The 26,013-nt window shown below is 42.6% G+C and overlaps 1 protein-coding gene across 4 annotated transcripts in view; it reads right to left on the bottom strand.

Moving 5' to 3' along the window:
- Positions 1-4,304: 4,304 nt before the first annotated feature.
- Positions 4,305-26,013, bottom strand: part of gng12a (Guanine nucleotide-binding protein GI/GS/GO gamma-12 subunit) — a 58,455-nt gene continuing 36,746 nt past the window's right edge. For 2 of the 4 annotated variants that reach the window (NM_001165215.1, XM_036984525.1), the window contains 3 exon segments: positions 4,305-4,954; positions 5,184-5,292; positions 5,398-5,445. In NM_001165215.1, coding sequence (NP_001158687.1) covers positions 4,829-4,954; positions 5,184-5,276 — 219 coding nt within the window. In that variant the 5' untranslated portion in view covers positions 5,277-5,292; positions 5,398-5,445 and the 3' untranslated portion in view covers positions 4,305-4,828. 4 annotated transcript variants of the gene reach the window in all.

The raw sequence follows: 26,013 nt of genomic DNA, 5'->3' as shown, positions 1-26,013 counted from the left end.
GGGTACCCCTGTGCATTCAGGTTATCACAATCAACACACATTTTAGAAGGTTGTATAAGGCAATAAAGACTCAGGTGATGACAGATTTCATATTAATCAGACTCATATTTTCCACTCAAAGTATCTGGGGGGGAGGTCTTGAGACAATGTTTTACATCTACAGGACACGTGTTACACTTACGCAACAAAGAACACTACTAATACAATAATAACAGTGTAGTACTCTATAGAGAAATAACAAACCAAACACAAAAGTTGAATAACTTGTGTAACAACAGTGTTATAATACCATGAGGGTGCACTGGTTGGTAGTAGCCAGTAGATTAGATGCCATGGTTGGCACGGTCCACTGCACTGCTGAATAGGTGAGTGAGTGGCTCGGTCTAACCCGAGGTGGGGGGACTGCCAACAGTGCAGAGATTGGATCGACACTGCCCCACCCCTCCCCGCATCCCCCACATCAGCACATTCCAACACACTGACACTGTAACTGCCAAGCTTTCACAGAGGGAGGCCCGCGGTCAGTCGGCCTGCCAGGCCTAAGCAATGTGCACACCAGGGTCGCCCTGGAACACAATGATATTGTGCTCACCAGGATTACACTGTGTGCTTCACGGCTGATATGTCTGCTTAGAGCTGATATCAATACACTGCTACTGTGCAGCCAGGCTTGTGCACAACACTGTGCCATTAGGCTTCCACTGTGAGATGGTAAAACTGTGCCTAGCTTTCCCAGCTGCAAGAGGGAACCATAGTTAAGATGACTCTTTTGGTTACGATCCACCATTTTCCTCATAGTGGAAAAAAACATGTTTACCCACCAGCTGCCCAAAGATAAGGACAGAAAATCAAGGGCAACAAGCTTCAGGCTATGCTGACAAATCCCCAAAATAGCTCCTCCTCTCTCGGAGAGCGGAAACAAGGGTTTCGTTACATTCTATGTTTAGCTCTCTCCTGTTCACTGGGCCCAGATGGCCATGGGCCAAGGCCTATTCTATTCTCTCCATAGTAAGGTATAAATACATGTCCGCTAGAACCCACGTAATGGGAGGAAGCAAGGCTAGGCCATAGATAACTTGCAGTAGCTCTCTTTAGGCCACATGACTGGGGCTGAGCCAAACTGCTGAGTGGGTGGGAGTCCTATGGATGAGCTTGGTCTGCATCCCCTTTTCATTTGAATGTTATTCCCTTCTGATCTGAGTGACATTGGATGCTACATTTAAATATGACGCTTTCTGAGATTCATCGTTAGATTATCTTAACGTAATGGGCACAATGTACTCCTGCACATGAGGTAGTACAAATCGTCAGACTCGTAATGAAAAAAAAGATTTCCCTGAGGGAAGCTAGCATGTTATGCGAGAAAGCAACAAATCGTCAGACTCGTAATGAAAAAAAGACTTCCCTGAGGGAAGCTAGCATGTTACGCGAGAAAGCAACAAATCGTCAGACTCGTAATGAAAAAAAAGACTTCCCTGAGGGAAGCTAGCATGTTACGCGAGAAAGCAACAAATCGTCAGACTCGTAATGAAAAAAAAGACTTCCCTGAGGGAAGCTAGCATGTTATGCGAGAAAGCAACAAATTGTCAGACTCGTAATGAAAAAAAGACTTCCCTGAGGGAAGCTAGCATGTTACGCGAGAAAGCAACAAATCGTCAGACTCGTAATGAAAAAAAAGACTTCCCTGAGGGAAGCTAGCATGTTACGCAAGAAAGCAACAAATCGTCAGACTCGTAATGAAAAAAAGACTTCCCTGAGGGAAGCTAGCATGTTATGCGAGAAAGCAACAAATCGTCAGACTCGTAATGAAAAAAAAGACTTCCCTGAGGGAAGCTAGCATGTTACGCGAGAAAGCAACAAATCGTCAGACTCGTAATGAAAAAAAGACTTCCCTGAGGGAAGCTAGCATGTTACGCGAGAAAGCAACAAATCGTCAGACTCGTAATGAAAAAAAAGACTTCCCTGAGGGAAGCTAGCATGTTACGCGAGAAAGCAACAAAGAGGCAGACAAAACAAGGTGCAATGATAAAAGCATGTTTAATAACAGTAGGAGCGACTGTACTACGGCAGCGAGAGAACAAAAGCCACATACAGATGTCTTTAATCCACCAGATTCACAAGGGTCACGTAAGAGTCTCCCAAAGGGTACATTAAGGCCATTTCTGGTATGCTGGTTGAATCAGAATTATCTGGTGATGGCACACAAATTAACGGTAGCCTGATTTAGCGTACTAAGTTTGTGGCAATTAAAACCCATTGTTAAGAGAGAAACATAGTCGAGATACAATTGTCATCGCTGAAGAATTCAAAATGGATTACTGGGTTTCCTTGTCTCTGATTTCAAGACCTTTATGACTAATGAAGTACCTTTTAGAGGAGGGGGGCTAACACCAACAATACAAACAGTAGCACCAGGTAAGTACAACCAGACATGTTTTTGTTTCTCTTTTACTAGTGACAAGGCGTAAGACATAACGATGGCACGATTCAGTTAGAAATCACTGCAATTCAGCACAGAAAGATTCATTGTTCCCAAAAGATAATTGTACTTTCCAGCCCGTAAGTGCTAACCACACAGATACAGCTGGTTAGTTTCATCTAGATTTGTCACGGGGGGACATGTTCCCAACAGCTGAACGACGGGTCATACAGCACATTCTATTCTTTACTGTTCAACAGGACACTTATCTCTGGACTTTGGGGTCAGCCTTGAATACATGATATAGTGCACATGGTTGGAGTGAAAATCATTTATTACATTGTTAATTCCAACCCACACGCCCAGCGGATGCATCTTCTATGGTCTCTTCCAACAGAATACTTGTACCTCTTTAAAATACCAAACTATACATGAATTATATGATCTCTATCTTAAATAATACGTAAGGCGACTTGGCTCACAGTGTTAGGTTATGTAACACCTGGTTTGAATGGCTGGGAGGAGTGCTGTATACTAAGGTTGTCTAGGTGAATGACCTGCCTCAGCAACACATTGCAGTTTCCTATCCGACAATTGGCATTGAGTTGACATATGCTCTGCACTAACCAAACACTTCTGCTCTTTACATTAATAGAAGGCTCTGATGATGTCTACTTCCTCCATTGGTCACTGACAACCCAGGTGACTCCCTGCTAAACCAGGAAGTTATTAATAAACAGCATGAGTCAATGGGGAGAAGATACAGTCAAATGTCCCAACCCAGACTCCAAAGCCTAAAATACATTATATACGGTCATTGTAACACACATGACAGCAGATACGATTGAAGACAAATAACAGACTTGTTAAAGTGATGGATGGATACCATGGCTAAATCCACTGAGCTAAATCAGACAGAAACTAACAGTCAATGTCCCAATGTACACTGCCGTTCAAAAGTTTGGGGTCACTTAGAAATTGCCTTGTTTTTGAAAGAAAAGGCATTTTTCTGTCCATTACAATAACATCAAATTGATCAGAAATACAGTGTACACATTGTTAATGTTGTAAATGATTACTGTGGCTGGAAACGGCTGATTTTTAAAGGACTATCTACAGTTGAAGTTGGAAGTTTACATACACTTAGGTTGGAGTCGTTACAACTCGTTTTTCAACCACTCCACAAATGTCTTGTTAACAAACTATAGTTTGGCAAGTCGGTTAGGACATCTACTTTATGCATGACACAAGTCGTTTTTCCAACAATTGTTTACAGACAGATTATTTCACTTATGATTCACTGTATCACAATTCCAGTGGATCAGAGGTTTACATACACTAAGTTGACTGTGCCTTTAAACAGCTTGGAAAATTCCAGAAAATTATGTCATGGCTTTAGAAGCTTCTGATAGGCTAGAGTCAATTGGAGATGTACCTGTGGATGTATTTCAAGGCCTACCTTCAAACCCAGTGCCTCTTTGCTTGACATCATGGGAAAACCTAAAGAAATCAGCCAAAACCTCAGAAAAAAAATTGTAGACCTCCACAAGTCTGGTTCATTCTTGGGAGCAATTTCCAAATCGCCTGAAGGTACCACGTTCATCTGTACAAACAATAGTAAGCAAGTATAAACACCATGTTGTGCACCGGGGCCTCCCACTCCTCTTTCTAGAGCTAGTTTGTTCTGTTCTGTGAAGGGAGTAGTACACAGCGTTGTTCGAGATCTTCAGTTTCCTGGCAATTTCTCGTATGGAATAGCCTTCATTTATCAGAACAAGAATAGACTGACGAGTTTCAGAAGAAAGTTCTTTGTTTCTGGCCATTTTGAGCCTGGAATCAAACCCACAAATGCTGATGCTCCAGATACTGAACTAGTCTAAAGAATGTCAGTTTATTTGCTTCTTTAATCAAAACAACAGTTTTCAGCGGTGCTAACCTAATTGCAAAAGGGTTTTCTAATGATCAATTAGCCTTTTAAAATTATCAACTTGGATTAACTAACACAACGTGCCATTGCAACACAGGACTGATGGTTGCTGATAGTGGCCCTCTGTACGCTAATGTAGATATTCCATAAAAAATCTGCCATTTCCAGTTACAATGGTCATTTACAACATTAACAATGTCTCCACTGTATTTCAGATCAATTTGATGTTATTTTAATGGACCATTTCTAAGTGACCCCAAACTTTTGAATGGCAGTGTATATTCTAACTGTTTACTGTATGTTATGTATGTAACTATGGCAAGTTCAAATTGAGTGATAAAATACAGCATTTTCATTAAAGGGAAATGTTACAGGCTTTAAGGCAAGATTGATGGATGAGTAGTGGTTTTAGATCCCAATTCTCCCCGGAAAATAAAATACAGGCAACATTAAGAAGCAAACAGATAAATAAAAAGGCTTCACTACAATATAGTGCAAGGCTTTTTGTCCTTGAAGGGGTTCTCTGAGGCAGGTATGCCCATGAGCAGAGGGTCGTACTTGGCGTGTTCGCCACAGTAGTGCATGAGGTCCGCAGAGGCCTTGGATACCTACAGGGCAGAGAGACATGAGAGTGTGATTGGGAGGGTTTCTGCCGACACAGGAGTCTCACACATACACACCCATCCTACAAGCACGCGTAGACACTCACTGATAACAGATCATCCTTAGCTGCAAGTTGGTGTCCATTTAGAGAGACATTCAGGTAAGGACCAGAAAATGTACTTTATTGTTACTCAACACTGCTTTCTACTCAGTCTAACTTTCAGCATACCATACCTTTATCCTCTCAATACTGGCCTCTATCCTCAGCTGTTGTACTGTCCTCCTGGCTTGGGCTATGTTGTTAGAGCTTGGCATCTTCGATGACATCTTGGCCTCCACACCACTATGTGCATTAAGTATAACAAAAGTGCCTCGTAGAATAGAACGTATAATGAATAAACACAAATACAAGTACAGCAAATATATAGACAAATTGGACAACACTTACCTAGTCAAAGACTTGAAATCCAACCTTATTGAGTCTTGGGAAAAAAAACTGCAAAAAAAAGAAAAACTGATTAAGGGCTCTTTTCAATCTGTAACGCTGAAGCATGACAGATTGCGCGATAGGAATGTAAAGGTAATTTCCAACACATCTTTGACACATGAGAAGCAGTTATGACACTTTGCCAGCCACTTGAAAAATCACCGTACGGTAGAGCATGTCATAACAAAGCAATCATATGTCGGCAAAGGGACCATAACAGTAAACAAATAATAGAACGAAAGAGCACAGTGAGATGGTGGCTTTTGTGGAGGAGGGTTACTGTTGTGTCAACAAAGTGTGATGTCAATCAGTTCTCCATTATGTCTTTGCATGATATAACCATGTTTCAGTGGTAGGAGAGACATTAAAGAGGCACTGCAGCTGATTGCAACAAGGCTAAACATGAGGGTTAACGGCTTCTGCTCACACACTTTCTCTTCTTAGGCTTTTACCATAAATAACATCACAAGGGCTTCCTCATTGTGCACAGAGACACACGACGCCAGAGTCGGTAGTACACACACACACGCACGCACACGCACACACACACACACACACATCCAAGCCGAGAGCAGCTACCCCAAAGTAATGTGGTGGAAACTGCTAAACTGAGCAAAATATATTTTTGCTCAGTTTGGCACCCTTTACATAAGATAAGGTAGTTTAAGTGCACCAAAGTAGAGCAGCGGATCTAAAGTAGAGAGTATAGTCCTGAGTGGTCATGAACAGTGGGGTGAAGTTCACAGTTGCTTTGGAGGAGACATTCTCTCGGAGCTATAATTCCACTTCCTGATAATCATTTACAGGGACGATGGGAACATGCCTGGACACATCCTCTACTCGGCTTCCTGGGATCTCTGGTTTCGGTGTCTTTTTCCCTCCCTCCTTCCCTCCCTCCCTCCCTCCCTCCCTCCCTCCCTCCCTCCCTCCCTCCCTCCCTCCCTCCCTCCCACACACACTTTATCTTTTACTGCCAGAGACAGGAAACCTTTCGGCAGAATATATTGTGTAATAAACAGAAACATCACATGTGCAATAAAGAGGCCCACATAAATGGAGCACTACCTCCATTAAAAAAGGTCTGCCTCATTCCAAGTGCTCTATAAGCTGAGACCGTTGGTGTTACTCAAATCCTCAACTAAGCCAATCAGCATCCAACGTTAACAGTCCTACAGTGTGTTCCTATTCCAAACACACTGTCGAGGAATTACCGCAGACTGAAATGTAAGAACTAAACGTCTGCAATCAGTGCAGTCTTCAGAATGTCATAGGAGAGTTTGTAAAGAAATGCATAGAATAAGTAAAGGATTTGAATGCAAATACACACAACGTAACAATCAAAATACAAAAGTGTGCACAGGGCCAGAGCTGGGAGTCAAGCTCTCCTGTTCCTCCATTGGTTAGAGTGATTGGGTTGTTTTGTTTGACCCCTGTGCCCAACAGGATGTGGTCCCTTCTGAGGGCTTTGATGCTACAACAGGAGTCCACTGTATCTCTCTTAGTGTCCAGGAAGGAGGGAGGACACTTGTTTCCTGGCCTGACTGATTAAAGCATGACGCTCCGGAGCAAAAAAAGCTAATTGGAAAAAGCGGGAGACAATAAGGATAGAGCTTCAAAGCTTTGTTGCTGCAATAAATATGTCAGATACTTTCAATTACTTTCTTGATGTAGCTTTCCGTGTACAATACAACCAATGTCAAAAAAAAAGTCAGTGCCACAAGTTCAATCTCTGCCAACCCCGCATGCCAGTGAAGATAAATCAATCTGAAACCAACAAAAAAAAAACTATGCAGTTTTGTTTCTTATTAACTCTTCCGGAGACTCTTCTGGCCGAGAGTTCTGAGGGGTAAAAACTCCCTTTTCCCACCTAATGTTTTTTGCTGGGTCATTTCCTGGTGTTTAACTGACATAAATGACCCAAGCTAACAGAGTTGAACAGTCAATGACCAGAGGAGAAAAATATGTTGCATCCTCCTCGGACAAAAGCGTGATACCATATTTTTTGACATATTCTGGTAATAAATGACTAGCTATTCCTTGTAAAAAATCAACTACTCCAGCATCCTTGGTCTCCTTAGAAACCACGATGAGAGACTCATTGTGTAATATTCAGAGCAGGGCAAATACTGCCACAATGAAAAGAGCAACCTGTTCACAGTCAACAAGTTAAAGAACACCGTTAGGGTATCACTGGCGAAAGTAAAGACCCCTCCTGGAAGCAGTAAACAGCGACCAGATATTTATTTCCTGTTCTTGGAAAGAAGGAAATGTAGGCCAGAGCAGTTTAGCTAATTGTGTTCTGTTGTCCCTAAAGGAAGACAGTGCTTGCATTACCTAGGTCGAACAGGGTTCTGCTGATTCTGATAGAGCTGCAGTCAGTTGATGTTGGCTGTCACTTGGCAATATTTAAATTCAACCTGAAATTCGTAGAAGTTCACAGTGCATGCTTACAAAGAACAGAATATGGTATACAGGACCAGCTTACCAAATGACTGTGTAGCAGAGGTAAGCTGGTCTTGGATACTGAAGCCTCGTACAGCGATGGTACCTGAATTAACTGTCGCCCCCGAACCATAGAAACTCTTCTGTGGCTTCGAAAGACCAGTTCAACCAGCCTGTAGTGAAAGGGAGTTTTCAGACCTGCCCAAGTGAGTCAGGTTGGCAAGCCTCTAATCTGACGCCAACCAACACCACCACCATCCTAATTGACTTTGGGAGGGCACCCCCATCCCCCTGCAGTAACTCCAAGGCATGGGGCCACACAGGCTTCATCATACAGTAGTTCTACCGCCTAGGATCAGAGAGAGGACCACCCCATAACATAGCCCACCCCATCGTCCCCCCAACACCACCCTCCAGCCCTCATATGTAAACCCCAACAGGACCACCAACAGCACGGAATAGAGCAGGCCCACTATTCTACTGTACCTTACACACACACACACACACACACACACACACACACACACACACACACACACACACACACACACACACACACACACACACACACACACACACACACACACACACACACACACACACACACACACTCACCCACACACTCACCCACACACATGCTATTAATTAACATTACATTCCAAGCACAATGCTTGGGAGTCCTTGTGAGTCACTAGAAGGAATAGAGTTTGCTCTGAATAGGCTCTGTAACTCAGTTGATAGAGCATGTCACTTGCAACGCCACAATAGTGGGTTTGATTCCCAGGAACACCCATATGTAAAATGCATGCATGACTGTAAGTCCCTTTGGATAAAAGCATCTGCTAAATTACTTATATTATATTCAGCATATTACTTGACTCCTCTGACAATATGTGTGCAGCTGTACAGCTTTGCCTGACGCCAGCACTTATAAACAAACATTTTTGCAGGAGTTTAAAAAAAATTATTTAACGTCATCATGATTATATCTATAGAAGGCTATGGCTTATTGAAATGTGTTAATTTAAGTTGTCTATAGACATCGTGTGAGGCTATGGGCTTCTGCCAAACAAGTGGTGACGCCAAAGTTTCCTCTTTTGCATGGAAACAGTGTAATGGCGCGATATTTGGAGTCTAGACAGAAGTCTGTCTCTTTAAACTTTTTTTGAGTTCAAAGACCTGGGCTGTGAGCCAAAATCGGTCTCTCCCTCACACACACAGGGTGTTTTTCAATATGCATATTACCGTGCTCCGAACACGCACATTTGGAGCACAGGGGGGTCGGAGTATGAGTCCAAATCAAACTATCCGAAACGGAGCACCTATCCTGCTGTGTAAATTCTCCTAAACTGCTACAAAAAGTCAAATCTGACAAAAGCTGTATCCCATCTAGTCAAAACCCATTATTTTTGCTTAAGCTAAATAAAATAAACTCTCACAGCTCATATGTTGCCTTACTACAATATTTGATACGTTAATAAATATATACTGTGTTAATTTTGGCATGTTTACCTGCCTACAATTCTCTTACTATGTTAATCTGCATAATTGTAATTATTTGCCTACCTTCTCATGCCTTTTGCACACAATGTATATATAGACTCCCCTTTTTTCTACTGTGTTATTGACTTGTTAATTGTTTACTCCATGTGTAACTCTGTGTTGTCTGTTCACACTGCTATGCCTTATCTTGGCCAGGTCGCAGTTGCAAATGAGAACTTGTTCTCAACTAGCCTACCTGGTTAAATAAAGGTGAAATAAAAAAATAAATAAAAATACTATGGGCTTGTGCATAGATCAAGTCAGTAGGGCTAACTAGCTAGCAAGCTAGCCATGAAGAATTGACAGTTATTCACCTAGCTTGATAACATTAGTTTTAGGTGATTTTTTGCTGTTAAACTAGCTGGCTAGCTTGATTATTACGATTCACATATATTAGGTTGTCGTTGGTGATGAAATATCACTTCCTTACATTATAAAACACTTTTTTTTTACATTACATTTTTGTGATTTAGCCGACGGTCTTATCCAGAGCGACCTAGTGTATTCATCTGAAGATAGCTAAGTGGGACAACCACATATCACATTCATAGTAAGTACACATTTTCTCAATTAAGTAGATATCAGCAAAGTCAGAGCAAGTAAGGGGAGTCTTCAAAGTTATTCCTGCAGGTCGCAAAAAGCAACATTTGCATGACGAGCTGAATTAAATCTAAAAAGCTGTCACACCCTGACCATAGTTTGCTTTGTATGTTTCTATGTTTTGGTTGGTCAGGGTGTGATCTGAGTGGGCATTCTATGTTGGATGTCTTGTTTGTCTATTTCTATGTCTGGCCTGATATGGTTCTCAATCAGAGGCAGGTGTTAGTCATTGTCTCTGATTGGGAACCATATTTAGGTAGCCTGGGTTTCACTGTGTGTTTGTGGGTGATTGTTCCTGTCTCTGTGTTTTGCACCAGATAGGGCTGTTTTTTGGTTTTCCACGTTCATTGTTTTGTAGTGTTCGTGTTTATCTTTTTGTTATTAAACATTAATCAAAGAAACCACGCTGCATTTTGGTCCGCCTCTCCTTCACCACTAGAGAACCGTTACAAAAGCTTTGAAGATAAAAAGCTTGCGGTACGCTCAATGCTCCGTTGACATTTCACAGAGACACGCTTGTTTTTGTGAGAAGTCTTTGAGAAGAAGGATGACGAGTTGAACGGGAATACGAGCCTGTTAAGGAAGTTCATTCTCGCACAGCATCCAGCCTAGCTGATGCGATGCTGTGCAATTTCTTATTTTTTTACCACTTTTTTTCTCTGGCCTCCATTGATTTAGTCACACAAATTTTGGCCATCATACAAGGGTAAAACTCCAATAACTTTTGAACAGATTATGATAGAGACATGAGGTTCATTTTCTTAGAGGATTATCTACACATGACAAACGTATGTGGACACCCCTTCAAATTAGTGGATTTGGCTATTTCAGCCACACCCGTTGCTGACAGGTGTATAACGTTGAGCACACAGTCATGCAAATCGACAGACAAACATTGGCAGTAGATAGGGCTGTGGCGGTCATGAAATGTTGTCAGCCTGTGATTGTCAAGCAAATAACTGTTAATTGACAGTAAAATGTGGTCTATTTCAGAAGAACAGAATAGCATACTCTGAGTTGTCCTTATGTTAGATCCTGATCTGGCTATACCATATGGCTATGGGCTACACTAGTTCATTTAGCAGACATTTTTGGCATTTGGCATTATTTGGCATTATTTCATATTTTTTTATAGTATGAAGAATACAATTGAACGTACCTGAGTAAAATGAACATAGCTGAGTAAAATACAAATTATATTTCCTCCAAATTATTTGAGGGAGTGTGCACATGTGGCTATTCTGTGTTGAGTATTTAACAAAGAAACAGGTACATGCTGAATTTAGAGTTATTTATGTAACTTTAGTTGTGATACAAACATTGGGCTATATGTTTAAATTAATAATACATTGTAAGGCTGCATGATGCGACTCTAATGATGATTTGAAAAAAGTTGCATGAACGGCGTGATCTCTGCTTTGTTATTTTGCGCAGGCTGTACACGATTCATCAGTATCTCATTCACAATTTGACAAGCACTTGATAATGCATCGCATTTCCCAGCAGCATCCCCTTTGTGTGGCCGTAACGCCCCCTAAATAAATACATGCCTTTTGCGGCCAGCGGCCGTTGTGCCCTTGGGCTGAATATAATAATTGGAATTCCCTTCTCCTGGCTGCGTGCTACGAAGCCCCTCTCACTCACATGACTATCCATCATGTGATTGGGTCTTTCTCACAGGCTGCAAGTGAAGACAGACACATCAGGGATGCAACTGCAAGCTTCCTTATCCTATTCCAAGGCGCATGAAGCTATTGGAAGAACTGTCCACATTTACTTTTTGTCAACCAACAAGATGAGTAGGCCTAACAAACAGCAAAAACACTAGCCTATGTCAACCTACTATCCCCCATAATACAAAGGTTGACCTATTATATTCTGTGCAAAAAATAAATATTCCAAGCATAGTCTGGGACAGTTGTGGGTATAACCGCAAATGTTACATTAGCAGGACAACACCCTTCTCAAAAGTGACCGCAAATGCGATTATGCATGTAATGCTTTTATTATAAAAGGTGTGTTTATATGGTGAAAATTATCTTCCCCAAACTTGGAACTCACTCGGTGCGGATTAATGTGCTTCATTTTGCGAAGTTAATTGGCCACTTTAGTTGTGATACAAACCTTATCAAATACAAATAGGCCTATGGGCTAGGCTACATGAGTTGTGATACAAACCTTATCAAATACAAATAGGCCTATGGGCTAGGCTACATGAGTTGTGATACAAACCTTATCAAATACAAATAGGCCTATGGGCTAGGCTACATGAGTTGTGCGACTATGATTTTTTTTTTTAATCGCTAAAAAAAAAAAGGCATGTACTGTTTCTTGCCTTAAGCTGGGTATCATTCATAGGCTAATATTGTCACCCATCAGACTACTCTTGATTTAATCGTCTTGGCATAATAAAAAATTATATACAGTACCAGTCAAAAGTTTAGACACATAAATTCAAGGGTTTTTCTTTATTTTTACTATTTCCTACACTGTAGAATAATAGCGAAGACATCAAAACTATGATATAACACATATTGAGTCATGTAGTAACCAAAAAAGTGTTTTTAGATTCTTCAAAGTAGCAACCATTTGCCTTGATGACAGCTTTGCACACTCTTGGTATTCTCTCAACCAGCTTCATGAGGAATGCTGTCTTTAAAGAGTTCCCACATATGCTGAGCACTTGTTGGCTGCTTTTCCTTCACTCCGCGGTCGAACCCATCCCAAACCATGTCAATTGGTTGAGGTCAGGTGATTGTGGAGGCCAGGTCATATGATGCAGCACTCCATCACTCTCGTTCTTGGTCAAATAGCCCTTACACAGCCTGGAGGTGTGTTTTGGGTCATTGTCCTGTTGAAAAACAAACGATAGACCCACTAAGCGTAAACCAGATGGGATGGCTTATCGCTGCAGAATGCTGTGGTAGCCATGCTGGTTAAGTGTGCCTTGAATTCTAAATAAATCACATACAGTGTCACCAGCAAAGAACCCCCACACATCACACCACCTCCTCCAAGCTTCATGGTGGGAACCATACATTCGGAGATCAGCTATTCACCTACTCTGCGTCTCACAAAGACACGGCAGCTGGAACCAAAAATCGCAAATTTGGACTCATCAGACCTAAGGACAAATTTCCACCAGTCGAATGTCCATTGCTCGTGTTTCTTGGCCCAAGCAAGTTTCCTCTTCTTATTGGTGTCCTTTAGTAGTGGTTTCTTTCCAGAAATTCAACCATGAAGGCCTGATTCACAAAGTCCCCTCTGAACAGTTGATTTTGAGATGTCTGTTACTTGAACTCTGCGAGGTGCAATCTGAGGTGCAGTTAATTACTGATTTCTGAGGCTGGTAACTCTAATGAACTTATGCTCTGCAGCAGAGGTAACTTTGGGTCTTCCTTTCCTGTGGCGGTCCTCATGAGAGCCAGTGTCATCATAGCTCTTGATGGTTTTTGCGACTGCATTTGAAAGTCCAACTGCACTTTTTAAAGATTGACTGCACAATTTTACAGATTGACTGACCTTCATGTCTTAAAGTAATGATGGACTGTAATTTCTCTTTGCTTATTTGAGCTGTTCTTGCCATAGTATGGACTTGGTCTTTTACCAAATAGGGCTATCTTCTGTATACCACCCCTACCTTGTCACAACACAACTGATTGGCTCAAACACATTGAGGAAAGAAATTCCACAAATTCACTTTTAACAAGGCACACTTGAGAGAATGCCAAGAGTGTGCAAAGCTGTAATCAAGGCAAAGGGTGAGAAACACCTTCAGTTTCACTCCACAGATGTAAGATCTGAATTTGATCCCCCTGTTGCAGGATAACTTAAAAAACAGGTACTGTACTTGAGGTTTAAAAGTGCCTCTGAAGTTTATAATTTCCTATTTGAAATTTCAAACTTGATTTTCCATAACTAAAAATGTATCAACCCCTACAAAAAAATGGTTAATTAATGCTAATCCACATAATAATTCACATTTTCTGTTGCTGCAGTGTTGTTTTCCTGCTGTAGCAAGTTTGTCTCAAATTAAGATCCTACAGCTGTATGTTTGCTGCAGGAGTTCCCTTGTCTGCAGGGGAAAAGCTCAAAGTTGCTGTTCACACCAGTCGAGCCGTGCTCTTTTGCCAGTGGGAGCATTTTCCAGCTGAGTCTGTGAATAAAACAAAATAGTTTTCTCCTACAACACCATCATTGTGGTTCATAGAAGAGCAGCCCCGCTGGCAATCACTTGTTTACAGTAAACACTTCGTTGTGTTCACTTCGTTACCCAGTTTACCGAACACCATAAAAGACCATTGGTTTTGCTGAGTAAAGTAGGAGAGTTTTACGAGTCGATGAGAGAGAGAAACAGAAAAGCTGCTGATGGTAGGAGCTTGTGTTTGTTGAAGTGTGAGAAACATCGAGGCACTGAGGAGCTAGAGAGGATGACATCATTCCATTCCCACAAGAAAAACTGCTCAGAGTTGTTCAGCCTTTTAGCTTGCCAAGCAACTGTTGTCATGCACACACACTGGGGTTGGGACTGCACTGGTCCAGTCTTTCTGTTGGATACCTTTTGTCACCTAGGCCAATTGAATAGCTTGGACAACTCGAACAGTAGTCGGTGGATGTTAAAAATAGAAAGATTAGATCATGCAGACAACTCACAAGGTTCCAGTGTTTGGAAGAATGTAGTGCAGTGAGAGTTCAGTAACTTCATAAACCTAGTGGTTATTTGAGCTGCACCATTAGTAGGTTCACAGAGAAAAAGCTGCAGGGGTGAGACATTGGTGACGTCAGTTCTGGGGTAAAAGATGAGGAAAAAGTGCACCACCCAAAGAAGAGGGCATGGTTCCAGAGATAACTTAGCTTGGGTGACCCCACCCAGTCTGGTATTAGCATTGGTGGCAAATGAGAGTCAAAAGTAATCATTAAGTAAAGGGCCTGTGTTCTTGGTACAGCCACCCCCAAGACCGTGTTAGCCTGCTGACCTTAAGTCCTGATATTATCTCTGGAAGCCACCATAACACACCACAAGTATTCAGGTCTCAGACCAGGTGGCTCGTCATATAAAGCTATGCCAGTGAACTACCTCCACCGACTACGGAAGATTACTTGATATATTTCTGTTTCACACACACAAAAGACACTTGTCCAGTACTGTACTCATATAGTCATTCCCTTGTCCACACATACCTCCAGACATACATGCACACAGGCGCTCTTTATTAAAGAACGGTCCTGTTGCTTTTAGAGGTTTCACCCAATGCTCAGCAAGCTCTGGTCCAACAGCACAACACAGCTCTGTCTAGACAGCTGCCTCTAGACTGAACTCATTTCAGAAGAGTCGACAAATCCCAAATTCCCATGTAATTGCTTTAGGCTCATTTCTGCCCCATGCACTCTTCAACCCATGTTGAGTCTTTCCTGACAGAGCAGCCATAAAAGTGTCCTCTAGAGATAGAATGCCCGCCTCTGGGAAGAAATGTTATCCTGTTAGCTGGACTATTTCTGCATTCAACATCGCTGTCGTAGAATGTTTGGCATGAAAATGTCTCGTAGGCGAATAAATCAAATCAAATGTTCTTTTTTCACGTGCTGAATACAGTTTCTCAGTCGCGTACAAGCAATTTTTCGATCTGTGTGGAAACATGTCTATAGCAGGACAGCGATGATCAAATGCTTAAATACATTTACAGAACTTCTGATCATTTTCTTGCCTAATTACCCAACTTGCATATCTTATAACAACTTATGCAAAACTTTAAATAAAAATGTCATCAGTGAATACAAAATTCACTGTTAAGTGTTTTGTTCACAGAATTGAATACGTTGTTTCCCTCAGAAGAGAAATGTGTGCAATTGTGTTCCCTGTTTCCGGCAATCAGTACTTTTAAGTAACTTTAGGTAACTCATAAGACATCATCCTCGATACTAACCACGTTTTCATCCACAGTTTTATGCCAGTTAAGTCATTCTGACTAAAAAAATAATTCAGGACAGCTATGACGGAAACAGGAAGCTTCTGTACAATTTTACAAATGCTGACAGATAATTTGTTTGTTCGACATGGTGGGATCTTTTTATGTCGGTAAAATGTGATATATATATATATATATATATATATATATATAATATAATAATATAATATAATGTGACCTCCCACGGGTGCAGTGGTCGACGGCACTGCATCGCAGCGCTGAGGTGCCACTACAGCCTGGGGTTCGATCTCAGCCGGCTCTGCCTGGGAGACCCATAGGGCGGAGCACAATTGTCCCAGCTCTGTTCGGGTTTGGCCGGGGGGGCTCTAGGAGCTCTAGCGTCTCCTTGTGGCGGGCCGGGCGCCTGCAAGCTGACTTCGGTCGTTAGTCAAACTTGGTTTCCTCCGACACATTGGTGCAGGCTGGCTTTAAGGTCAAGCGAGCAGTGTGTTAAGAAACAGCGCAAAAATTGATATGTCACGCGATGATATGGTGTGTGGTCCTCCCACTACGACTCAGGAAATCATGCAGTTTATTAGGCTACAATTAAATAACTGACGATGAACTTCACAGGGTGGTGAAAGTGAACGTTGATCTCGATGCTCCTTTCCAATAAATATTGAGAGTCTGATTCTGGTGACATAATGATCGATGCTTGACTGTCATTTGACAAATAAACATATTATCCATAATAATCTCATTATGTAGACTAGCCTACCCGCGCAGCTTTTCCGTACTGTATCTGTGAGCTGTTGGCTAGAGCGCAGGTGTCAAATACCAGAGTGGGCACATTTACTAATAACACAACAAATTTTGTGACAAAACAGTAGAGTTGAAAATGTGATGGAAACTCGACATGGCGGGATCTTGTGAACTCTGTTTAGAAAATCTGTAACATTGTTCCAAAAAAAATGTGTTTGAGAAACTCTATAATGTTCCCATATGCAATAATACCAACAACCCATGATTGAGACTTTACATCTTTATTCGGTACATGAAAACAAGCGAAAAACAACATTTTGTGTGCACTACGTCATCAGGCACTGATTTTTTTATCTTCAACAAGTCCGTTTGGTGGAAACACACCACTGGTGAGAAAATGTGCATCATTTATTTTCTTTACGCGGATTTAAGAATATTTGCACGAAAATATGTCACCAATTGGATGGAAACCTAGCCATTATAGAGCTTTGTTTTGGTGTAGATTGAAGCCTATACATTCATATCAGTTGTTTTTCTCCATTGTATTCACCTTCCCTTATTGCTATTGTGGATTGTGTTTCTGTGCACCATTGGAAAGTCTTCAAAACAATGAGCAAACCAGCCTTTGTATTGAATACATGTCATTGGACTGTTATGATACTGAGGAAATAATCCTGCACACAATGTGCTTTAAAAATATATATTTCATTATTTCATATTTCAAAGAAAATGTATCATCGACTGGGATTATTAAAAGCCAGACTTAACTTTTTGTTTTGTCTGCTTGGACTCAAGCAGACAAATCTTTTGGCAGGCAGTCGTGTTCTTTTGACAAATCTATTTGCAATTTTGACTGTAAAACATAATTATGATGAATGTATTTATGTTTTAGGAAGGCAACTACTTTTAAAAAACACATTTACTGTTTGCAAACGGCCACAGAGCTCTGATCCTTGTGAACTCTGTTTATAAAATCTACAACCCATGATTGAGAGCCCACTCTGGACATTTGCGGTGTTTGAAGAAGAGTATATTCTACAAATAAGATGTCTAAAATGAGCATAATCAAAAAGAGTACTTTTGAGATATTTATATTTTGCATGTTGAATAAATGAACATGTTTTTTTATTTCAGAATCTAGAATCATACTTCATAATTGAGAGAAAACTATAACGAGTATAATGACACCAAGATGTTATCTGCATCATGTACGGTTCACAGATCACATGGTCTTACAGGAGACATGCACATTATACTGTTGAAGTCGGAAGTTTACATACACTTAGGTTGGAGACATTTAAACCCGTTTTTCAACCACTCCACAAATTTCTTGTTAACAAACTATAGTTTTAGCAAGTATTTTAGGGCATCTACTTTGTGCATGACATAAGCAATTTTTCCAACAATTGTTAACAGACAGAATTTTTCACTTGTAATTCAATGTATCACAATTCCAGTGGGCCAGAGGTTTACATACTGTGCCTTTAAACTACTTGGAAAATTCCAGGAAATGTCATGGTTTTAGAAGCCTCTGATAGGCTAATTGACAGCATTTGAGTGAATTGGAGGTGTACCTGTGGATGTATTTCAAGGCCTACCTTCAAACTCAGTGCCTCTTTGCTTGACATCATGGGAAAATCAAAAGAAATCAGCCAAGACCTCCAAAAAAAATTATTATTGTATACCTCCACAAGTCTGGTTCATCCTTGGGTGCAATTTCCAAACGCCTGACGGTAGCACGTTCATCTGTACAAACAATCGTATGCAAACATGAACACCATGGGACCACGCAGCCGTCATACCGCTCAGGAAGGAGACACGTTCTGCCTCCTAGAGATGAACGTACTTTGGTGCGAAAAGTGCAAATCAATCCCAGAACAACAGCAAAGGACCTTGTGAAGATGCTGGAGGAAACAGGTACAAAATTATCTATATCCACAGTAAAACGAGTCCTATATCAACATAACCTGATAAGCCGCTCAGCAAGGAAGCCACTGCTCCAAAACCGCCAAAAAGACCCAGACTACGGTTTGCAACTGCACATGGGGACAAAGATCGTACTTTTTGGAGAAATGTCCTCTGGTCTGATGAAACAAAAATATAACTTTTTGGCCATAAGGACCATCGTTATGTTTGGAGGAACAAGGGGGAGGCTTGCAAGCCGAAGAACACCATCCCAAACGTCAAGCACAGGGGTGGCAGCATCATGTTGTGGGGGTGCTTTGCTGCAGGAGGGACTTGTGCACTTCACAAAATAGATGGCATCAAGAGGATGGAAAATTATGTGGATATATTGTAGCAACATCTCAAGACATCAGTTAAAGCTTTGTCGCAAATGGGTCTTCCAAATGGACAATGACCCCAAGCATACTTCCAAAGTTGTGGCAAAATGGCGTAAGGACAACAAAGTCAAGGTATTGGAGTGGCCATCACAAAGACCTGACCTCAATCCTGTATAGAAGATCTGTGGGCAGAACTGAAAAAGCGTGTGCGAGCAAGGAGAACTACAAACCTGACTCAGTCACACCAGCTCTGTCAGGAGGAATGGGCCAAAATTCACCCAACTTATTATGGGAAGCTTGTGGAAGGCTACCCAAAACGTTTGACCCAAGTTAAACAATTTAAAGGCAATGCTACCAAATACTAATTGAGTGTATGTAAACTTCTCACCCACTGGGAATGTGATGAAAGAAATAAAAGCTGAAATAAATCACTACTATTATTCTGACATTTCACATTCTTAAAATAAAGTGGTGATCCTAACTGACCTAATACAGGGAATTGTTACTAGGATTAAATGTCAGGAATTGTGAAAAACTGAGTTTAAATGTATTTGGCTAAGGTATATGTAAACTTCCAACTTCAACTGTAGTTCTAAAAGTGGGCTACATTTTCCAATTTCAGCATTTTAAATGTCCTTCCACCCAATGAAGTTCCTAATGTTAGAATTGCCAGAACAATCTGAGATACCAAAAATATTTTAATCGTGGAATCGCCAACTTATAATGTACTTTTATGGCTGTTGAATACTAATACATCGCGAAGCAACTGCTCTTGATGTATCCCATCTTGATCAAGCAATCTTCTGTCTCTTATGTAGCGGGCGTAAAAGAAACACAGTAGAACATTGGCCTGTTGGAAACTACATCTCCCTACTACATCGCACAGTACTGGCATGATCTGATTTATCTCAGGATAAACTGCAGCTCATGTGCACATTGAGCTCACAGAAAAAAAAACGTAACGAAATGGAATTCAATTAGTTGTCTAAAAAACAACAAATAATTGACATACACGTTGAATTGCTCAGCACTACCCACTTGTAAAAAAATGTATCCTTGTTCACCCTTTACTTGATGTAGGCCTAAGCATCTTATAAATGCAAACAGTTCTGACCTTTCATCATTCCAGCCAGTGATTTCTTCAAGAACGGAAGTGCATTGTTTAATATTTTAACAGGGCACTAGAGACCATACACACACTGTTGTCATGGTCTTCCACAAGAACTACATTTACGTGCAGAATCATTTTTCCCAGGGTGTGGAGAAGGGGTCTTTAAGGCCATTGAATCATTGCACTAGAATTCTGCTTCAGTGTTGGGGGTAAACCTAATGGTAAACCTAATGGAATTTCCCCAACCATGCACGGAATTGAGTTATAAATAGCTTGTGTCAACTGACAGTTTCTTCTCCATGACCTCAGTGAAGGGGAATGCAGGCACCTGCCCCACATCACAAGACCATAATCACAAGGAGGAAAGGACAGAATGTTTATTATATATCCTGATGCCTATTCACCTTACCCCTATACCACCATTACTCCAGTATCCCTGCACATTGTAAATATGGTATTGGAACTGACTGACCCTGCATTTGGAAAGTATTCAGACCCCTTCGCCTTTCCCACATTTTGTTACATTACAGCCTTATTCTCAAATTGATTTAAAAAATAAATAAATCATCAATCGACACACAATACCCCATAATGACGAAGCAAAAACAGGTTGTTAGAAATGTTTGCAAATTTAAAAAACTGAAATACCTTATTTACATAAGTATACAGACCCTTGGCTGTGTTTCCATTAATCATCCAAGAGATGTTTCTACAACTTGATTGGAGTCCACATGTGGTAAATTCAATTGGTTAGAAATGATTTGAAAAGGCACATACCTGTCTATATAAGGCCCCATAGTTGACAGTGCATGTCAGAGCAAAAACCAAAAGCCAAGTCATGAGGTCGAAGCAATTGTCCATAGAGCTCCGGGACAGGATTGTGTTGAGGCACAGATCTGGGGAACGGTACCAAAACATTTCTGCATCATTGAAGGTCCCCAAGAACACAATGGCTGCCATCATTCTTAAATAGAAGTTTGGAACCACCACTTCCTAGAAGTGGCCACCAGACCATCTCTGTAGCAATACACCAATAAGGCCTTTATGGTAGAGTGGCCAGATGGAAGCCACTCCTTGGTAAAAGGCACATGACAGCCCGCTTGGAGTTTGCCAAACGGCACCTAAAGGACTCTCAGACTATGAGAAACAAGATTATCTGGTCTAATGAAACCAAGATTGAACTGGCCTGAATGCAAAACGTCACATCTAGAGGAAACCTGACACCACTCATCACCTGGCCAATACTATCCCTACAGTGAAGCATGGTGATGGTAGCATCATGCTGTGGTGATTTTTCAGCTGCAGGGACTGGCAGACTAGTCAGGATCGATAAGATGAACGTCGCAAAGTAGAGAGAGATCCTTGATGAAATCTGCTCCAGAGTGATCAGGACCTCAGACTGGGGCGAAGGTTCACCTTCCAATAGGACAACGTCCCTAAGCCCACAGCCAAGACAACGCAGGAGTAGCTTTGGGACAAGTCTCTGAATGTCCTTGAGTGGCCCAGGCAGATTCCGGACATGAACCTGATCGAACATCTCTGGAGAGATCTGAAAATAGCTGTGCAGGGACGCTCCCCATCCAACCTGACAGAGCTTGAGAGAATCTGCAGAGAACAATGAGAGAAACTCCACACCACAGGTGTGCCAAGCTTGTAGCGTCATACACAAGAAGACTCAAGGCTGTAATCGCTGCTAAAGGTGCTTCACCAAAGTACTGAGTAAAGGGTCTGAATACTTATGTAAATGTCATATTTCCATTTGAGTTTTTGCAAACCTTTCTAACAACCTGTTTTTGCTTTGTCATTATGGGGTATTGTGTGTAGATTGATGAGGAATAAAAACAATTTAATACATTTTAGAATAAGGCTGTAATGTAACATTTGGAAAAGTGAAGGGGTCTGAATACTTTTGAATGCCCTGTGGTATGCTTACATACTTTCTTGTGTTCTTCTTATTTATATTTCTTGTGTTTTTGTTCTACCTTGTTATTTTTTACATTATATTGTTATTATAACTGCAGTTCTTGGGTTTTGAGCTTGCAAGGAAGGCATTTCATTGTACTTAACTGCAATTGTTGAAAGTAGACTTCTGCATATAGGTGTATGATTTGTTAAACTTTGCATTCAATGGTTTTTGCTTGGCATACATTTTAAAGTGAAAAAGTGAGTCTCCGCATCACTGGCGGTGTCCCAGACCCCTGGTGGAGTGGGTGCGTACACCACTAGGTAACACTTGCCGCTTGCTGCTATATGCCAGGGAGATAGCAGCAAGCGGCCACAATCCAGTGGGGGAGATGCTGCTTAGAGAGCAGCCTCTCCGAGCTGGATTAGCAAAACAGACAAAAGGCTGGTCACACAACCGGATATCCTGTGTCTGTTCAACGTACGTGCGTAAGGCTCGCACCGGACACAAGGCATGTAACCTTTGTTGCTCTTCTGAAGAAAAAGGAGGAGGTGAAAAGGGAAATAGCTCAAAAACGAAGGACGTGTAGGACATAGCCATGACTTTTGGTGCAAAGGCCGCATTTGGACGCAACATCACCTTAGAGTGGCCCGGGGCGAACTGAGTACAGGAAGGGTGTACGGACAACGCGTGGATGTCCCCAACACGTTTAGCCGAGGCCAAAGCCATGAGCATGGAGGTTTTGTAGGGGAGGATCGTCAGATGCAACCAACTCCAGAGGCTCAAAGGGACCTGCACACAGTGCCTCCAAAACCAGCCAAATCCCTTGTGGGCGCAATAGGTTTAAAGACCGGTCTGAAACGTTGTACACCTTTCAGGAATCACACAACCAGGGTGTGAGCCCCCGGTGAGACTCTGTAAACTCCCACATGAAAGGATGAGATAGAGGCCATGTACACTTTTAGTGTGGAGAATTCCCACCCTGCTCGAAAAGCTCCTGTAGGAACATAGGATGCCCCTCTCAGAGCACTGAACTCAAGGTTCAAATCCTTTATCTTGTCACGAGAGTTCAAATGCGTGCCACTTATTTGGAGACAGCCCTCTTCTGGAGGGTGCCTTTGCAGACTGAATGGTAGCATAACATTGTGAGGTAAACTTCTAGCCATCAGACTGGCCCTCTCGGGGCCCATAGGAACCAAATCTCTGGCCTTGCGTGCCAAACCTGCCAGTGCGCCTGGGGCAACAGGTCCCTGCACAATTGAAGTTGCCACGGGTCCCCATCTAAAATGCAAATGATCTCTGAACAGGAAGCTGCAAGAATCAATGACAAGCCCTCCCGGTGCACCCTTTACAATGTGGGCTGAACAAGAACCATTGGCAGAAATGAGTAGAGGGTCCGAGGCAACTGGTGAACCAGAGTGTACTTTCCCAACCGGGCACTCGGGTCCTTCATTGAGGAAAATAGATGACACTGCATGTCTTCTCGCTATGCGTAAAGATCTATGTCGGCCCTGCCGAACCTTCTCCATATCTGGGCATCTACTCAGGGGTGTAGCCTCCACTGCTGAGAAAGATACCAACCCCCCGCAGATAGCAGATCCATACCCAAGTAGAGCCAACCAGGAACATGCATTGATCGAATTGAGAGGAAATGCACACTGCTCCACAGCAACAGCAATGGGAAGTGAGCCAAGGTGAGAAGGGGGAGGGACCGAGTCCCCTCCTGCTTGTTGATGGTACGTCCATACTCCCCGAATTGAGTAACCCTCGAACAGCATACCTCAGCCTTAGGGGGACACATCTGTCATGACCACCTTGCAGGACAACACCTGGCCAATGAGAACCCTTTGAGACAGTAGCCAGGGATCCCTCCACTAGGCCATTACCGAAGACATGTCGGGGACACCTGAAATCAACCGGTTTAGGTGGTGAGATGCATCCAAGCATGTTGTTAACACCCCAACACTGGAACAGCCACATCAATAACAGACCCAGGGGAAGGCCATCATCCCCAGTAGAAGCAGGAACCTGCAAAAACTTACTGTGCGTCCCAACCAAAATTGTGCAAAGCAGAGCTGGAAACCGGACACACTGTCCGTTCATAGAAAAGCGTGGTTTACGCATAAGTCTTTCTTGAGACGCAGGAATGGAAAGCGCTGCAATGGGGTTAGACAGCTGGTTTACAATAATACCTAGAGACTGAACATGGAACACCAGCCTGGATGTGTGTAACACTGCTTGTTCCCTTGACTCTGCTGCTCTCAGCCAATCATCCAGACACACTCAGATCCTGGCCCTTCATAGGTGCCAGAGACTCCTCCACCACCTTTGAAAAGACACGAGGCGATAGGGACAAGCTATCACTTCGTAATGGAACCTCAGGAACTTTATGTGACTTGGGTACAGGAATGTACGCATCCTTTAGGTCGAAGGTGGTGAACCAATCGCCAGGACACATGGACCGTAACAGCCTCCGGTTTGTGCGCATTTTAAACTTACAAACTCTGAGATGCTTGTTCAGGGCATGCATATCTAGAATGGGGCGCAAAACCACGTCCCTTTTGGGAACCAGGAAATACAGACTGTACCAGCCATCCTGAATTGTAGCCTCCAACCCGACATCATTGTTTGCATTACCCAGGGCGACACTACACATGCGCGCCATTGGTCGGAGCAGGCAGTGAGTCTCCCATAAAGTGAAATCTGAGGGGGCATGATGCCCACTCGTGGACTGTGAGAAATCATTTAAATGTATATTTTTTTTAAAATCGGCACCATTCTCTATAACCTTGTGTCTGGGGAAATGTTTTATTTAACTCACATGTTGAACTCGAAAACAATTGGGTTGAAACATTTTAGATGCAAACGTTTGCCTGAAGCCTCATCCACTCTGGATTCAGGGGCTTCGACCATCAGTGATGTATCCCGATTGGCCGGCGGAGCTCTGCCTGTCGGCCTTCTGGAAGGTGCCCCTCCCCGGCATCCAAAGGACCACCGAGGGAGAAAAGCGGGCAACGCCTCTAACTGCTTATTTTTTACTTGCATAGCCTCCAGGGCCGAACAACCCACTGGGAGCAATCGGCTAATCGTGCTACATATGTCTGTCCCTCTATGGCACCTCCGAAAGTGTCAGCCAATGATGATGCTGTGCCACCACAGTAGCACCCATGCTCTTCCCGAGCGCCAGAGCGGTGCACTAGGACATGCGCAGAATGGATCTCATCCAGGAGCTCTGTGTGGGGCTTACCTGTGGCCAAAGCCGTGCCCAGCTCCTCCAGCAATTCTGTCTGGTAAACCTGCAGCACAGTGACAGATGACAGTGATCGAGCAGCCACCCCCTCTGCACGATACACCTTATCCAGCTGAGCAGCCGAAAAGTGACAGTGCTTGTTAGGGAGCATAGAATATGCATTGCTATGGGCTAGGTAGAGGGCTAGGTAACCAGATAGCTTGCCATATACCGGAGGCGTGTGCACCAGCCCTGCCCCCTCCATATCCCGTAGCGTGATGATGAGGCTGCCCCGGAACTAAGCTCTTCATCACCCGAGAAACCCCCGGAGCTGTCCAGAGACACCAAGTCGTCTCCCGAACCCGGGCCCTGTATTTAACTAGCCGGGTCACTATCTCCCTGCTGGGATGCTAGTTCCACCTGTTCTGAACATTGCCCCAAGTCCCTCGTGGCTTCCTGCACCTCGGTCCCAGCCAAGGCACAGACATCCGGAAAAAGGAAAGTCACTATTGGTAACTCCAAGCTTCGTCAACAATGCTAGTCTTTTCAGGGAGTTTGCAAGCAGTACATGGCAATGCGTCCATGGTCTGGTTAGAGTGAGGGCCGCCTAAGTGTGTTCCAAGGTAAGAGAAACTATACACGAATCGTGGATATCTTTCAGAGAACTAGTATAACAGCATAACTGGGGGCATGTTCTCGACACTGAACCCGGCTTAGCCATCGTCATCTCGGTTGTTTTCTTAGCCAGCTTACTCATTCCTCCAGCAAATTGAAGAATAACTAATTGTTATTGATAAGGG

This window comes from Oncorhynchus mykiss, chromosome 8 (genome assembly GCF_013265735.2).
Source record: "Oncorhynchus mykiss isolate Arlee chromosome 8, USDA_OmykA_1.1, whole genome shotgun sequence".
In the NCBI taxonomy this organism is placed as follows: domain Eukaryota; kingdom Metazoa; phylum Chordata; class Actinopteri; order Salmoniformes; family Salmonidae; genus Oncorhynchus; species Oncorhynchus mykiss.
Note: the sequence above shows the minus strand (reverse complement) of the source record. Positions and strands in the feature narration are given on the sequence as shown.